The sequence below is a fragment of the Eucyclogobius newberryi genome, unplaced genomic scaffold (assembly GCF_026437365.1).
Source record: "Eucyclogobius newberryi isolate DKJ021-1_F unplaced genomic scaffold, fEucNew1.0.hap1 SCAF_20, whole genome shotgun sequence".
Lineage (NCBI taxonomy): Eukaryota > Metazoa > Chordata > Actinopteri > Gobiiformes > Gobiidae > Eucyclogobius > Eucyclogobius newberryi.
Genome location: NW_027315835.1, coordinates 24,306,216 through 24,322,859, shown reverse-complemented (window position 1 = coordinate 24,322,859; position 16,644 = coordinate 24,306,216). Strand labels below are relative to the sequence as shown.

At 38.8% G+C, this 16,644-nt stretch overlaps 1 protein-coding gene across 1 annotated transcript in view; it reads left to right on the top strand.

Moving 5' to 3' along the window:
- The window catches only part of pemt (phosphatidylethanolamine N-methyltransferase), a 54,313-nt gene extending 40,289 nt beyond the window's left edge, over positions 1-14,024 (top strand). The window contains exons 5-7 of the mRNA XM_072456342.1: positions 2,934-3,045; positions 10,931-11,005; positions 13,356-14,024. Of these exons, the coding sequence (XP_072312443.1) occupies positions 2,934-3,045; positions 10,931-11,005; positions 13,356-13,410 (242 nt within the window). The 3' untranslated portion in view covers positions 13,411-14,024. The remainder of the gene's footprint in view (positions 1-2,933; positions 3,046-10,930; positions 11,006-13,355) is intronic.
- The last annotated feature ends 2,620 nt before the right edge of the window (positions 14,025-16,644 follow it).

Sequence of the window (16,644 nt, the reverse complement as noted above, 5' to 3'; positions counted from 1 at the left end):
TGTTCTATATATAAACTGCATCTTATTGTTTGGAAAATACAATATATCAAATTGCATTATCAATTAACCCTAACCCTTATAGCATGGGATCTAACAATAACCAAACTATAGTATATAATGGGCTGGGCTGTCACAGTTTATCAAATTCATAGACCATGATCTTTTGTGCCATTTTATTCCAGGCAACATGAAGAAATTATTTCAATTTAATCAACAAAAAACAATAAAAGTTGTTTTATTGTTTAATTTAACTTAAAGGCGTAATGGACGATTTTTCGGCGATTTGAGAACGCAGGCGGAAGTGCACATGCCACTCCCCCGTGCGGACTGATACAACACACACGTGTGTTTGTTTATTAGCGCGAAAGATCGCATCGCATCTCTCGTCTCCCATAGATTTTCGTCTCTTCTGAGTCAGCTCGAACAGTCTTTCTCCGTCTTCATTTTGTCCCGTACACTGAGGGAACTATATTATGATAGATCAATGCGCTCAGACATGCGGAAAGTGGGGACGAGCCGCACGCAGCTGCAGGTGAGCGGTAGGTGCGTTTTATGATTGATACGTAAGCAGGACTAATTGGCAGTCCACGCCACGAGGAAATAAGACTCAAAAAAATCGTCCATTCAACCTTTAAGTCACCTTATTTCAACAAAACAATTCACTTGATTGCAGAATACATGTTGATGGCTGTTTGGCTATATCACGATGGAACGGGGAAAATCACATTTGAAAACAAACACTTATTTAATTTTTTTTACACATTTTATTTATTTTTTTTAGACATTTATATTGCGTCAAATGTTTTGTTTTTAGGTATTTTGTCTTTACACCATTGTCGTCCAACCAGCCCCCACTTCAACACAGTTCAAATACACTCCAATATGGTAACAGAATAAGGCCAACCGGACAAGCAGAAGGTGTGAGTTTGCGTGGGGGGTAATCTATGCATGGACATCTTGTATTCAAGACAGTGTTATGGCGGTTTTGCAAATTGGGTGAAGTCTGTTAAAGTAGGTCAAGGATATATATATTCTACACAATAAAATAAATATATAATAAATAATATAATAAACAAGTGCAGACAGATGTTACAGACAGTTAAAAAATCAAATCTTTCTAGGGGCCAGATTAAAACATGCCGAGGGCCACATCTTGACCCTGGGGCCACAAATACTCAGGTCTGGTTTACACACTAGTGAGCATTTTAGGATCTACAGTACACTATTGAATGATTGCAAATAGGTAATTGCAAACGCTGCAGTTATCAAAGTGACATAATTTCCATATTCCACTTCCACACCAGATGCTATTTTACGTACATTTTCTGGACTTTAAAATGTGCACTGTGACCACCCTGAGCACACTGTTAAAACAAACAATGTGACCACAGAATCATGCCCCATGTGATCAGTCTTGACCAATCATAGCAATGATTCAGCTAATGGAAAGCCAGAGTGGAGATAGGCTGTTTTTAAAGCTTTTTGAGCATTTAAAACATGTTAATGTTGTCAAAATTTAAAGGAATCCCTTCAATAGCTGACATTTGTGGATGCACGGACAGTTTGTTTACTCAATAAATGCATTGAAGTTCTATGGGAGATTATTTCTGAGCCCGCATGTATTCTGGAGTTGCTACTAATCAAACTGGCACACTCATAGAGGGTTGGTGTCTAATCAAGCTCATAATAGATCCATGACTGTGTCTCTGGTCAAACTCATACAGATCTGTGTAGTCTGGTTTGTTTATTACAGTGACACATGGGAACAAAATCAAACTACTTTTCACAAATAAACAAGCATTATCTCTTTCATTCGTTAATTAAGCTAAAATCTACTTTTTTCAGCCTTTTGTCATTGCAAACTCTTGTTTGTACCTGACTAATCCACCGTCTATCACATCCATCTGAACACAGTGTCCAGACTACACGTCTTTATAAAGTATTGGACAATCATGTAGTCTTGTCTGGCCAGACAACCTATCTAGTTCTTTCCACACATAAGCACTAAACACCTGCTGGAATATGTCGTTTGTGGAGGTGGGCTGGGAATTAGTGCGTCCTCTTGGCTCTATATTAAGCTTCTTTGAGTCACCATGACCCAATGATTGGAAGCTTCGACTCTAGAGCAAAAACAAACATATCAACACAATCTAATTACACATGGCCTCAACGGGTTGACCGGATCAATGACCAAGCTTCAAAACCACAGAGACTTTTCACAAACCTACTTCTTTAGCCTCTAAGCTAACGGCATACCTGGAAAAAAAAAAATCCAGGTTGACTATATAATCACAATTAAATGACGCAGCAGAATGGACAACGCTCTTCCTTTGAATATGAATGGCTAGCGGTAGTCCGTTTTGAGGTCAGGTTTAACTGACTTGACGTAATCGAAATTGTTGTATAATAATGGTGAATGAAAAAATAAATACATAAAAAACAGGGCCACCTGCACCACATGTGTTAATGCAGCAGGTTGGGGGACCTACTGAATACCATTTGAATGTTCATGTCCTGCCACACTTTTAAGCCTAAAATGGGTCAGATTACGTCCGTTTGTTTGCGCACAATAAAAGGACAATTCATTACATAGTGTGCCATAAAAAGTGATCAGGTTACTATTACCTGTGTCCTAGTTCACTTTTCTTTTTTTTCCTTGTAGACACCCCCTCAATGAACCAGTTACGATCGATTGGTCTGACAATTGGCCACAAACTAGTCTTACTTAATATATTTAAATGCTATTGTGTGGTTCACACAGCAAGAGGAAGTTTCAACTCTTTGTAATTTTGTAAAAAAAAAAAAAAAGTCTTGTTCCAATTATCTATTCAATGCTTCCCATTGTTCATGCCACCATTTACCTTTACAAAATGGTATTGTGGACGCTGTAAATATGTTGTCTCCAATAATAGTTTCTGTCTGGTATTTTTCAGGTGATTACTTTGGCATCTTGATGGACAAGAAGGTGACAGGTTTTCCATTCAACCTAATAGACAACCCCATGTATTGGGGAAGCACTGCCAACTACCTCGGTTTAGCACTTATGTAAGTTTTTATTTGAATATATATATTATATAAATCAGATTCACCTTTTTTGGTAACCTATTAACACATGCTTTGGATCTATAAATGGTAAATGATAAATTAATTTCATATACATTTTCTTGAACGGTGTACACATGATATCCCAGGATCTCTTGATCCGTACCAATCACAAAATACAGCCCATTATAGCCAAGGCTGAAAAATAGCCCTATCAATACAGAATACATCTAAATTACAAGGGGCATGCTGATAATCAACACGTAGGTGCAAATTTCCTGAAAAGCAGGAATGTGTGATCTCGATGACAACTGAGACTGCAATATAAAGCAAGCATGTTGCCAGGCAAGCACTCAAATACTCATGAAGCTATTAATGCCTACTTTCCTGAACATTACAAAATGCACCACACTTCGTTGTGAATAACTACGACCAAGTTGCAAATTTCATTGCATTGAAAAATTGCATTGTGCTTTATAATCCGGACAATCTTTGAAAAATATATGTATTAACATGTATGTCCAAGTTCAGAGATGCCTATTTATAACCCAGGTTAGTACCATAATACTGGTTTCTCCTTGTCTTTTATATGAATAACTGCCACTGCCACTGATGAGCAGTTATGGCAAGGCAAGTTTATTTGTAGAGCACAATTCGTACACAAGGCAATTCAAAGTGCTTCACACAACAAGAAAAAAATGCATTAAAATCACAAAGAAATGACAGAAATCACAGTTTAAGACATAAAAGAGAAGCGTGCAAAGAAAATCATTTCAGTCATAAGCAAAGCGAAACAAAACAGTTTTTAGCTTGGATTTGAACATTGCCAGAGTAGGGGTCTGTCTCACATCTTCAGGAAGATTGTTCCAGATTTTGGCTGCATAAAACTGAAACGCAGATTCCCCATGTTAGGTCCTGACTCTGAGTCCCTGAGGTCCTCAGAGTCCGAGATGGTTCATATGGCACTAAAATGTCCGAGATGTACTTTGGTCCTAGGCCATAGAGAAACTTGTACACAAGTAGAGCTTTTTTAAAGTCTATTCTCTGAGCCACATGAGCCAGTGCAGAGACCTGAGAGCAGGACTAATGTAATCGTACTTCCTGGTTCTAGTTGGGACCCGAGCAGCAGCGTTTTGGATGTACTGCAGCTGTTTTACAGCTCGTTTCGAGAGGCCAGTGAACAGGCCAGTGAACAGGCTATTACAGTATTCTAATCTACTGGATACAAATACATGGATAGGTCTCCAATTATTACGATTATTACCCACAGATTTCTAGCTTGATTTGTAGGTTTTAGTGCGAGACTCTGGAGGTGACGCTAACACTTTCTCTTTGTTTCTGTGGGCCAAAGACGATGATTTCAGTCTTGTCTTGAGTTCAGCGGGACAAAGCTGTTTTGCATCCACACACTGATCTGTTGGATGCAGTGACAGAGTGAATCCACTGGTCCATATTCACCGTCAGTGAAACATAAATCTGAGTGTCGTCTGCATAATTGTGATAGGACACATTTACGCTGCGTATCAACTGACCTAACGGCAGCATGTAGAGGTTGAACAGAAGGGGTCCCAGGATTGACCCTTGGGGCACCCGACAGGTCAGGGTCATGTGGTCTGAGACACAGTTACCAACAAAGTACTTTCTGTCTTCCAGATAGGACCTTAACCAATTCAGGGCAGTGCCAGTGATGCCCACCCAGTCCTCTAGTCTCTGTAAGAGGATCCAGCACTCAAGATCTAACATAATTAAGACTGAGGCTTTGCCCGTGTCAGTGTTCAGGCGGATGTCATTTGTCGCCTTGACAACAGCAGTCTCGGTGCTGTGATGAGGTATAAAACCTGAAAAAACATCAAATTAGTTGTTTATTAAGAGGAAATCCGTGAGCTTTCGGTAAACAAACTTTTCAAAGACTTTGCCCCAAAAGGGCAGATTAGCCTGTGATTACTCAGTATTGCAGCATCAAGACTGCTCTCTTTAGGAGAGGCTTTATGACTGCAGTTTTCAAAGACACTGGGAATGTCGAAGATTGAAGTGACATGTTGGCTATGTGAGTGAATGGTGCTAACAAACTGATCTCCTGGACAGTTTTGTCAGTTACAGGTGCAAAGTGAGTCAGCTCTAAGTGTCTAGGTCAAGGGTCTGCAACCTGCGGCTCTTTAGCGCCCTCCTAGTGGATCCCTGGAGCTTTTTCAAAAATGAATGAAAATGAAACTAAATGGGGGGGATAAATTATTTGATTTAATATGGTTTCTGTAGGAGGACAAACATGATGCAAACAATCTTAATGTTTTCCAATGCTATAAAAATGTTTATACCAAATATAACATTTCTGTCAACAAAGATTTGCGTCATAGCCTGCGACACACATTTCAGCCTGTTGCTATGGATCTATTAGCGCAAGGCATATGGGCGGAGCAGTGCCGGGCACGTGCATGGATCTGTTGTAAACAAACCTGAACGAAAGAAAGCTGATGAGAACAGAGGATTCAAGGAAGAATGGACCGAATCATTTGTTTTTATTGCCAATGCGAAAGGATTGCCTGCATGTTTGCTTTGAAGAGTAATTTGGAAAGACATTTCCAGGATGACATGAAGAATTCTCCGCAAAGACAATGAAGGAAAGGGACATTAAAAGGGCATGCAGCATCACCAATCGGCAAATCAAGGAAATTAATTCAGCTCCAACATACTCAATTGTCTGTGATGAGCTGTGTGATCGATATCAAACAGGCAGCGCTGTTATGAAGGTATGTGAACTCTGAAATGATCAAATATAATTGCAGGCTGTGTTCGATTCCACTGTTGCCCAGATACGGGGAAAAGAGAAGAGGATTGTATTGTTATTGAGGTTTGAAGAGAACTGTGTTTTTGTTTTTTTTTCAAATCCTCAAAATAAAAAATTACACAAAAAATCTGATTACTTAATTGCATTTCTATTTCTATTTTCATCAATGCAACAAAACATAATACATTAACATAAAGCATCAAATATCGTATAGCAGAGTAGTCACGTGGTGCGTCACTCTCTCCAGGGGGCGCTAAAGGGCAAAATAAACATTTAATCAGGAATGCTCATTATGTAGCCTAGTCATTTTGATAGTAGGCTAAACTAGCTAATATACACTTACAGCCAGTGTTCCCGTCATATAAGGCTTATATAAGGCTTTTATTTTTTGCGGCTCCAGACAGATTTGTTTTTTTTGGTCCAATATGGCTCTTTGAACATTTTGGTCTAGGTGGTTTTAGGGTTAGTTTTTGCATTGTGGAATTGTTAGCATTTTTAATGCCCTGAATTTTGTCATTAAAGAAAAATGCAAACTCATTACACTTGTGCAAATTAGTTCTAACGGCAGCTCAGCTGGAGAGTTTGTTGAAGCCTGTTCAAGAGCCTCACGGAACAGTTCAGGAATTCAATGGAGCAAACAAGACCATGAAATCTACAAATAGTAGACATATGCAGGGACTCAGGTTTTAAGTGTCTACTTTTTCTCACTCTTTGTTCACCATGCCCTTCTGGCCTTCTGTTACATAAAGAAATATTCATGTGTTGGTCTTGTGTAGGGATATTTTCTTTACAAGAAAGAAGACAACAGTGTTTATCCCTTTTGAAGATAGGGGTTATCCGCAGGCCAAGTCTACTTTAGTGGTCTCTATGTACAACTCTGAGATAATGTTGAAGACAAATATCAATCAAATAATCTTCATCATAGCAAAAGAGCTAAAAAGAAACCTTGTGTGTGTAATGCTAAACTTATTGATAAGATTGAGGGACAAGCAAAGGATGTCGCCCATTTCAAACAGCTACAAGCTGAAATCTACGCTTGTAGTGGCTTTGTCCTGTGTTAAGTTAAATTAAAATGAAAAATAATAATTTGTTTATTTGGTTGGGACAATGCATGTTAATGATATTAACATGCACTGTCCAGTCTTTATGATATTGTTATTTACAATAATATAATGCTGGAAAGTGTAGCATTATGTTGATACTGTGGGGCAGATTTCCATGACTCTTTTGAACTCTCTCTTATCAGAAGTAGGTCAGTTTTTAGTGACTTCTTTTTCAAACACGGGTATGCTCCTAGGCCTTCTGATTACTTGCAGTTCCTACGTGTGCACAAGAGACTGCAATAAGGTTATTGAAAAGGCCAGGTCAGGTATCATTTGTATAGTGTGAATAAAAACAAAGAACTTGTGAATCCTGGCATGATTTTGCCATAAATATAATACATTTGAGAAGACCCTTTTTAGGCTAATGAGGAAGGTATGGGACACACACACAAAAAGAGTTAAGATATCAAAATCAGATCTTAATTACTTTATCAAATCAGCTTTCCGAAATTATTAATAGAAACTTATTAATAAGAATAAAAACAACTATACAGTCTTTATCACCATACTGCAGTCAAAATAAACAAGGCAATCTCTGTCATTGATGTCTAGCATTTAACTGTTTTCTTATTTTGGTCATTTTAAAACAAAACCAAGCCTGCTGAGCGATGCTGATGGCAGATGGTTCAGAATTAGTGGGTCAATCTAGTCAGATTGTACACGAGGGGTCGCATGTAATGACACATGTTTAATGTGTCATTACATGGCACTGACATTCCAGGGTACTTTCATTAGCTTGACAAGACCCTGTCAGTGTCTGAGGGGTAAATAATACTGTAATAGATAGTGATATTATTAACCCTATTAATAGTTATGGTCTATACCAAACAGAACTGTTCATTAATGTTAAATGTAGTTATTTGTATTTATCTGCAATTTTTTTGGGGACTGATACAGCAAGCAGTCCATTTGTTCCATGCAACAAAAAATAGGGTCGTGATTCTTTGTGTGTCATTCTTATTCCGTGTCTTTGGGTCACAATTCTCAAAATTCTGAATTATATTTTGGTTGAAAATTAGAATTATTGAAACATTTCAGTTCATTTGTGGTGTTGCAGAATTGGCAAAATAACATGTAAAAATAATAAAAATGGTCTCATTTATTTTAATAGTCCTGGTGCCAAATATGTTCATATTTTACTCAAATCTGCCAGTGATGTATGGATAGATAGATAAATACTTGGAAATATGATTTGATTCAAGGGCGATATCGCTTTACCCGAAATATGATTAACTGGAAAGATGCCATAGCCTGTGCTGCTTGAATAGCTCAGTTTCTCTCCTTGTGAAACTTATCTGTAATTATTCTTCACCCGCTTGTAAAATAATGCAAATTTACTTACACAATGAAATTAAATTCACATAGATTAAGAAAAAAAAAATATTGTGTGTATCTAATTAAATATACATTTGTTGTTGTTGTTGTTTCTTTTAACACAACACAACAAAGCCTTTCCCGGCTTCATGGCTTGAACAAGCGCTTGGCAAACTACACAAGCATGACATGGAACTGTAGTATACCAGGCTGAGAAATAGATTTTCAAAGTTAGGGGCCCCCCAGCAATTTCAGGGGCCCACAAGCGCGCACGGCATCGCGGCGTCATAAGGACAAGATAAATTTGTTGTTTTAAACCTCGTTATTAGCATGTAAAACAATTTAAAGTACTTTTATCTTTTATTTGATATGAAGAGCACAAATACTGAATTCCTATAAACCAGAGATCATGAAATATTCTGAATCATAATCTTCTTGTCAGGGAACAAATCAAGTATCAGTATTGTTAAAATAGTAGCTTGTAAGAGTTCTGTTAAATACCAAAGCTTGTCAAATAAATACCTGTGCCTTGTATCCCTTTTGAGGTAAGGCCAAACACACGGTGCAGTACAATAATCTGTCATAGTGATGCCAGGGGAAAGGTGTGTCCCACGACTCCATATACTGCCTGTCCCTACCTATCATTCTTCTCATAATATATATATATATATATTTTTTTTTTCTTCTGTTCATCTGTCACTTTTTTGTTTTTTTGGTGGTGGGGGTTTTCCCCCTTCAAGATACTTCCACATTGACATTGTCCCTAATGTGCAAAACTACAGCTTTTGTTGCAAACAACTTTAAGAAGACTGAATTGCGGAGTAGATTGACGCCCGCCAACCTAGATATCACTTTTGGCACAAAATTAGATCGGGCATTTCCGTGTACACCCGAACGCGACACAAACGCAGCGGCCAACCAGATGCCCGCTTTCAACAAAATTGGATCACGGACACCGCTCGCTCAATGAGAAGCGAGAAGTGGGCATGTCTCTCAAAACAAAACATAAGCGATGAAAATGCCCCAAATATGGCCAAATTACTTATTAAATCTTGATTTTTTTTTGAGGAATTTCGATACAGGGGACGGTGGGCCCCCTCCTATTTAAAACCCCGTGCCCTCCGGCGATTTGAGGGCCTACGGGCCCCGGGCCCCCATCTATTTCGCAGCCTGTATACTGTATGAGATGAATGAAACTGCATTTATACATGAAGAGAATAGAGGGCGTTATCAGGTATCAAGTGTTTCATCCTTCAATCCATCTTTTTTCGACTCGGCTCCTTCTTCACCACAACAGTCCGATGCAGCATCACTGCACCGACCACTGCACCGATCCGTCAATCTCCCATTCCATCCTTCCCTCACTCGTGAACAAGACCCTGAGATACTTAAACGCCTCCACTTGGGACAAGGACTCCCCACCCACCTGCAGAAGGCAAGCCACCTTTTTCCAGTTGAGAACCATGGCCTCGGAATGGAGGTGCTCATCCCAGCCACTTCACACTCCGTGTGTCCGGGTCCGGGTTTGATGGAGCCATCAGGACAACATCATGTGCAAACAGCAGAGATGAGATCCTGTGGTCCCCTACCTCTCCGACCCCTGACCACACCCTCCGACCCCTGACTGCGCCAAGAAATTCTGTCCATAAAAACTATGGACAGAACCGGTAACAAAGGGCAGCCCTGGCGGAGTCCAACATGCACTGGGAACAGGTCTGACTTACTGCCGGCAATGTGAACACAGCTCCTGCTCCGATTATACAGGGACCGGACAGCCCTGAGCAAAGGGCCCCGGACCCTGTACTCCTGAAGCACCCCCAAAAGGACACCCCGAGGGACACGGTCCAAAGCCTTCTCCGGCTACACAAAGCTGTTTCATGTGATGTAAACTTAGATTATTTTTTAACTCATGTGAACTTTCCTACTATTGTACTTTCATACTTGTGCTCCTTTCTTTGTATTTCTTTTCTTTCCAGTCGGTATGTATACCACTATATATATGTGATATAGTGTACTAGCAGGTGCTAGTGCAAGTTTCTAGGTTTATCCTTGCTTAGAATGTACTTTTGCCATGGTTCAGTTCTATCTTACACCTAGACTGAACTACTTTGGACTTACCAGATCCAGATCTAATGGTTTAGGTGATACTTGTGAGTACTTTGAGAACATGACAAACCAAGAATGAACGGAAGAATTTGAAAATACAGCTATAAGTAGAACTCTGTAATTCAATTTTAATTGAGATTCACGCCATTCTAATCATCAAAGATATGCTTGAATCTTTTAAATTAAGAGCTCCACAGCCAATCCTTGTCAGTAAAAGCCTGTGTTTGGAGCTGAGTTCAGACTTGGAAGGTCCTTTAATGGCCAGCATTCAAATTCGGTTTTGTTTATCTTCACAAAATTATTAATGAAAGCCTTTTTTATTTGTTTATAATAAATGATCAGATTGAAAATTGCGATTGATCGATATGAGGATAACGATATATATATATTTTTGTCACATTGCCTATTCATTATTTGCCATATTGACTATTTTGAATCTCGGCACAAAGCAAATTGAATGGGAGCCAATTACTTCTACCTCTTCAGTATGCATAATGATGAACTCAACACTGATTAACGGGTGAAAAATAGGTTCATCGTATACATTTTACCTAACCTGTCATGCTTTGTGTGTTTTTAGTGGCTCAAGTCCCGTTGGTCTGATGCTGACTGCAGTTGTAGCAGTGGTATACAAGGTTGCAATTCAATTTGAAGGGTATGTATTATTTATTATTCTAATACAACAGAACATTAGACCTGTGTATGTTTTCTGTGTGTGTCTATCCTCTTCATGCCACGGACATTTGTCAAAAAAGTATTTTATAGTTGGCCTACATACAGACTCGGATTCTGTCCTCCCTGACACACAACACATGAGCAGCCCGTTCTGGAAGCAGCTGCTCTTTGTACTTACTCATCAGCTCTCATTATGTAGGTGGCTTCAGCGAGAGCAGGTGTGTCGCTGTCTGTGTCCGCAATGACCACACAGCTGTAGAATCTTGCTATGATAAACATAATTGATATTGAAACAGCAAATGAATAAATCAAACATTGCAGTTCTTACAAAGGTTCTCAGTATGTGGGACCCAGCCTTTTTTGATAAGGTCACAGGGTCACAAGTTGTGAGTGAGAGCCCCGGTATACAAGTGTGGCAAGGTGGAAGATTTTATAGATTTTAATTTTGGATTTGCACATTAACTCAATTCTGGAGTTTCATCTGGAGATTATTAACAGCACCTAAAGCATACAGCTTAATAAGGCAAAGAGAAATGGATTTCCTTCTCAATGTTTATTGAAGAATATAGTTAATAGGAAAATGGAAGTTTTAGTCACCCAAAGAGAGCAAATAAAGCAAACTGAGGCTGGGGGGCAACAAACGAGGACATCTAAATGCCTCACACAAAATAGTGCACTGCACACACCACCAGACGGACCATCACCAACACCAGATTAGACACTCCTGGACTCCTGGGAACAAAAAATCTGAATATTAAAAGTCACATGCACTATTGGAACTGCACACGGGTTTATATAAGAGTATACAGTGGACTGTTCCACAAATAAGTCAGATTCAAGCAGCTAAAGAGTTTATAGTTAGTGGCATGTGAAAACGTCCAGTGTGTAATTACGCACAGCGAGGCAGTTAAGTGCTTGACCCAGCACAGCTCAGGTCAGACTCAGAGGGAGGACTTCTACACAGAGCAGCACGGCATACAGTCCCAGCAGTGGGCAATAACAGGCAGCGGGCAACAGTAATGGCAGTAGCAACATGCAAAGCAGGACAAAATGGTAGCGTCACCTGAGCAGCTACACCTGAGAAGCTACAATACCATTATGGGTAACGAACAAGTCACCTGTCCACAAATATACTGTATATTCTGTATATACGTAAATGCCTGTGCTGCCGTGAAGCCCTGAAAAACCTGGAACCGTAGTGACGTGGGGGAGCACTTGAAATCGAAGGGAGAACAACAAAGAGGCAAACCCTTATATTGCTTGACAGCTAGCGCTAACAGCCAATGAGACCCCGGGCCCTTAGATGTCAGGGCCCACTTACAGCACATAATGCCACACATGTATGTCCCCACAGTTTTTCCCAGTTCTGTCATTCATAAGCAACTGTCATGCAGAAAGGAAGGCAATTCCCCTCAAGCTGTGAGGGGAGCTCGGATGGAGTTATATTTGTCTATAGCCCATGGCACTGGTTCTGGATCATCTGATTTGGGTGAATTTGTGAACAGAAAGTGGGATGCATGGCTGGATGCGACTTTACATTTGTGATTTCAGTTTTCTAGGACCCACACTGAGTACTGAAAATAGACATTTAGACGACTATAATTTATATCTATTAATCTCTCTATCAGAATCAGAATCAGAAAGGATTTGTTGTCATTGTCAATGAACAAAATTCACAAACATAGGAACTTGTCTTGGTGATTCGGTGCAACATAAAACAATGAATAAGTCAAATGAGGAACAATTTTAGTTGGCATTTGTGACCCCAAAACTTAAAAACTAGGCCAACGTAGTAGTTTAGATGTTATTTATAGGAACTATATTATATAAATTAATTTGGTTGGACAAAACTAGGATACTACATTTATAACTGCATTTGAAATGTATCAGGCCTATTTTAAGACTATTACATTTGGGAATCCTCTGAATTCAACTCACAACCTCCAATAACTGTTCTAGCCACTGTTCTCAACAAAGGTCCTATATAAACACTTTTGGAATCATGGTTCCTAAGCAAACGCATATATTTGAATAAACACTTTTTAGCCATAATCAATTAATTTATTTTTAATAATACAAAACGTTTGCCTAAATTGTTTTCTGTAGATTTCTTTGTCCCAAGGAAATGATGAATGGCTTTCCACACTGGTTCTGAGAGAGATGGTACTGCTGCAGACTTTGACATGGGTGGTGCCTGTCACATGGAGGGGTACATGTGCAGACACATTGGACGCTTCAGTGAACACATGTAGGGTCCTGGCACTGAGTGGTACAGCATTCTCCTCTCTGATTTATTGTCCCTTTTCATGTTTGTTCTGCTGTATTTACAGACCATTCACAGAGCGCATCTACCAGGAGAGAATGCAGCGAAGCAAACAGGAATAATGGCCTCCTTCCCAGACGCCATCAGATCCCACTATTGCTCAGGATGCCTTTCTGTCATGTGGACACCGGCGAAACCATTTGAGAGGAAATGATTATGCCCTGAACTGTGTTAAAGCTGTTCACTCATACCTAACAAACACAAAATAGATAAAGATTATTGAACGAGTGCATAACTCAGTCTCAGCTTCGGTGTTTAAATGACTTACTACTTTTTCCTTTTTTCCAAAAGGCAAGTAGAATTTAGTAAATGATCTCCATACCACACAAAAACTGTATTTTTTGAAAGATGATTAACTGCTAACTGCTTGGACTTATAAAACACGCTTTGTGTGGGTAGGGGTTCACTATTTTAGAGAAATGCAATTTTCAATTAATGGCTATCATATTATTGTTGTATTTTGTTATACCCTTTTGACATAATTTCATGTAAATTAAATGTTCTAATGGCCAAATGGCCAAATCAGATAAAATACCTTTCTACACATTAAACTAATATTAGGTGTGATTCAAAAACTGCAATATTTTTCGCAGTGCTATGTTGTGCTATGCTAATTTTGTACTATCAAAGACAACCAGAGATATTGTAGACAGGAAAAGTCCATGCTTTGTCAGTTATACAATTGTGGAGGTAAAACTAAAATCTGCCATACCAAACTCAAGCACCCATACCGAACTGTATTACCTGCTTGTGAATGTATGTTTGTATGTATTAATAATAAAACTCTACAGCGTCATGGTTTAAAGCCCCTTTTCTTTATCATGTTTAAGTTGAAGTAAAATCAATAGCATTATTTAATTCACCAATTATTGCTGATAAGGCAGAAATACTGTTTCAGTTTAGTAATATGTACATAGTCAAAGGGTGTCGTCTTGAATTAACTACTGACAAAACATTAGCAGACTTACTTGTGCCAAAGTAGTCACTCCATCACTAATATATTTCCTGGAGCAGACATTTCTGTGTGAAATTTGATAAGTGCAGACGGAAGGATGAGTGGCTTTATGGACGACTGAGAACATTGATCCCTCACGTGTCACTGCAGGCTCCACTCCAACTTCTGTCAAACAAATAATAATGATGGACTGATCGTTTTTATTCATGAAATATTTGACACAGTATTTGTATCTCATATACTGGACTAGAAAACTTAAAATGTAATATTTATAAGAAAATCTCACGCTTCAGCTGACTCTGTTATTCAAACTACAGCAGTTTATAGATCAAATTAAAGGATTAGTAAAAAACCTTTTCAACACAAATTTGTTGTCGTCAAAACACCACATGTGAAACTGGGTCAGAGCCCTTCTTCAGACATTACAAGCAGAATACTAAGAAAGGCAGAGTTCTTTGAGCTGTCTATATTTCTATGATGGCATTGTATTTCTTCTTCAAGTACTAAACAGCTAACCTTGCCAGCAAGATGAATTCGCATGATTTTTGTGAGTTCACAAACTCTTAAGAATCTATCTTGTTATGCTCCAGTTGATTGGTTTGCAGTACTTACCAGTGGTAAACAGGCTAATCACATGGCATTTAGGGACATGAACCAATCACAGAGCCGCAGTTTGGGAAGTCAAAACAAGCCCAACCAAAATAACATGGCGATGATGGCTGTACTTTGGCCTATATTAGGAAAAATACTATTTTGTTTTTCGATTCATTTGTAGATGAGAAGATGAGAATGCTTTTATGAACTCTGGATTTAACACCTAACTGCCGTTATGATGCTTTGACAAATAAGAAGTATTTTTTTTGACATAAGATAACCTTTCTTTGTCCCATAATGGGGAAATTCCAGTGTTGCAACACAGATTAGGCACAGAAGTATAATCATAAAACCAGATTTCGGCGAGAGCCTTCCCATATTCATTAATGTAATGAACTCAATTCAGACAAAGATCAATCTAGCATAATCCAGGTTACTAAACAGCGTCTTCATAATTAAAAGGTTAAGATTTATAATAGAATAATAGAAAAATAATTAAGGGCTTTCTCACTGTATGAAGGCTACTTTTTCTCAAATGTTTCCACTGATTCATGATTAGACTATTCACTTAGGCCACTGAGCAGACAAAATGCATTTCTCACACAGTGAATAGCCAGATCCACCATATCAGAATTGATTATTTGTGCTGCTTGTGGTGGAGTGGATAACACATGTTTGCCACGTGGGATGTTGACAATGTGCTACATGTCTTGAGTCTTTGGGCCCAAAAATACATTGGGACACGTTTTAACAGCAATGTATTTATTATGATCTTTCTTCATCTTTCTTCTTGTGTTAAGTCTTCTTGTGCTGTAGAGTGCCTAAGGAGCCGCTGGTTAAAGTTGTTTGACTGGTGAGCGCTCTGACGCACAGTGTAGCTGGGTAACAAGCAGGATCACTCACACAGACAATGGCCCTTCTGATCATAAGCCTGTGCAGAGGCTCAGGGGCCAGTCACACACAGAACCTCTGTGGGAACTGCTCCAGATCAGACTACACAACATGCAATCTTGTATGTAGTGCAAAACAACTCTTAAAAACTTGAATTCAACTTTTTTTTTCTTGGATCCTCCCTGGACAACTGGGGTTTACACATACATAACATAATACTCTTTATGGCTATGTTCAAGTATCTGCTATTTTATTTAATGTTTTAGTTAACCCCGAAAATCCCATTGAGATGAATCTATTTGTCAAGGATGTCTGGCCATGACCGCAGTCATAATAAACAGTCACAAGAAAGTTACAAAACCGAGATCCCATTTCAAAACCTTTCAGCATTAATTTAAACTGACCTATTAGAATGAATAATCTCTTTTGCCTTAACAAATTTGAAACCACTTTTTACTCACACATCAATGTTTTTTTCAGGACGAGTGAAACCAAATATACGCTGTATGTCAAGTGATACCTACTTACGAAAGACGAACTGGCATAAAACTTTACTAAAGTCCACCAAGATGGTTACAGAATGAGCCTGTCACAGAGACAGTGAGACATGGACAATTGATTAACCAAATTGACTGACTGAAGGTGCAGCTGCAGATTAAAAATTATCTACAACACAAACACTCAAACATATTGCATAAAGTTGCACAATTCTTTCCTTTAAAATCACAGTATCTTGTTTTCAAACCTGTCCTTGTTGAAAAATGTGCACTATAGATTCCCAATGTTGCAAACCTAGCACATAAAACAGGGCTTATGTCTGGTAGCTATTCATTGTTCATTGATTTGTTGTTTGTGT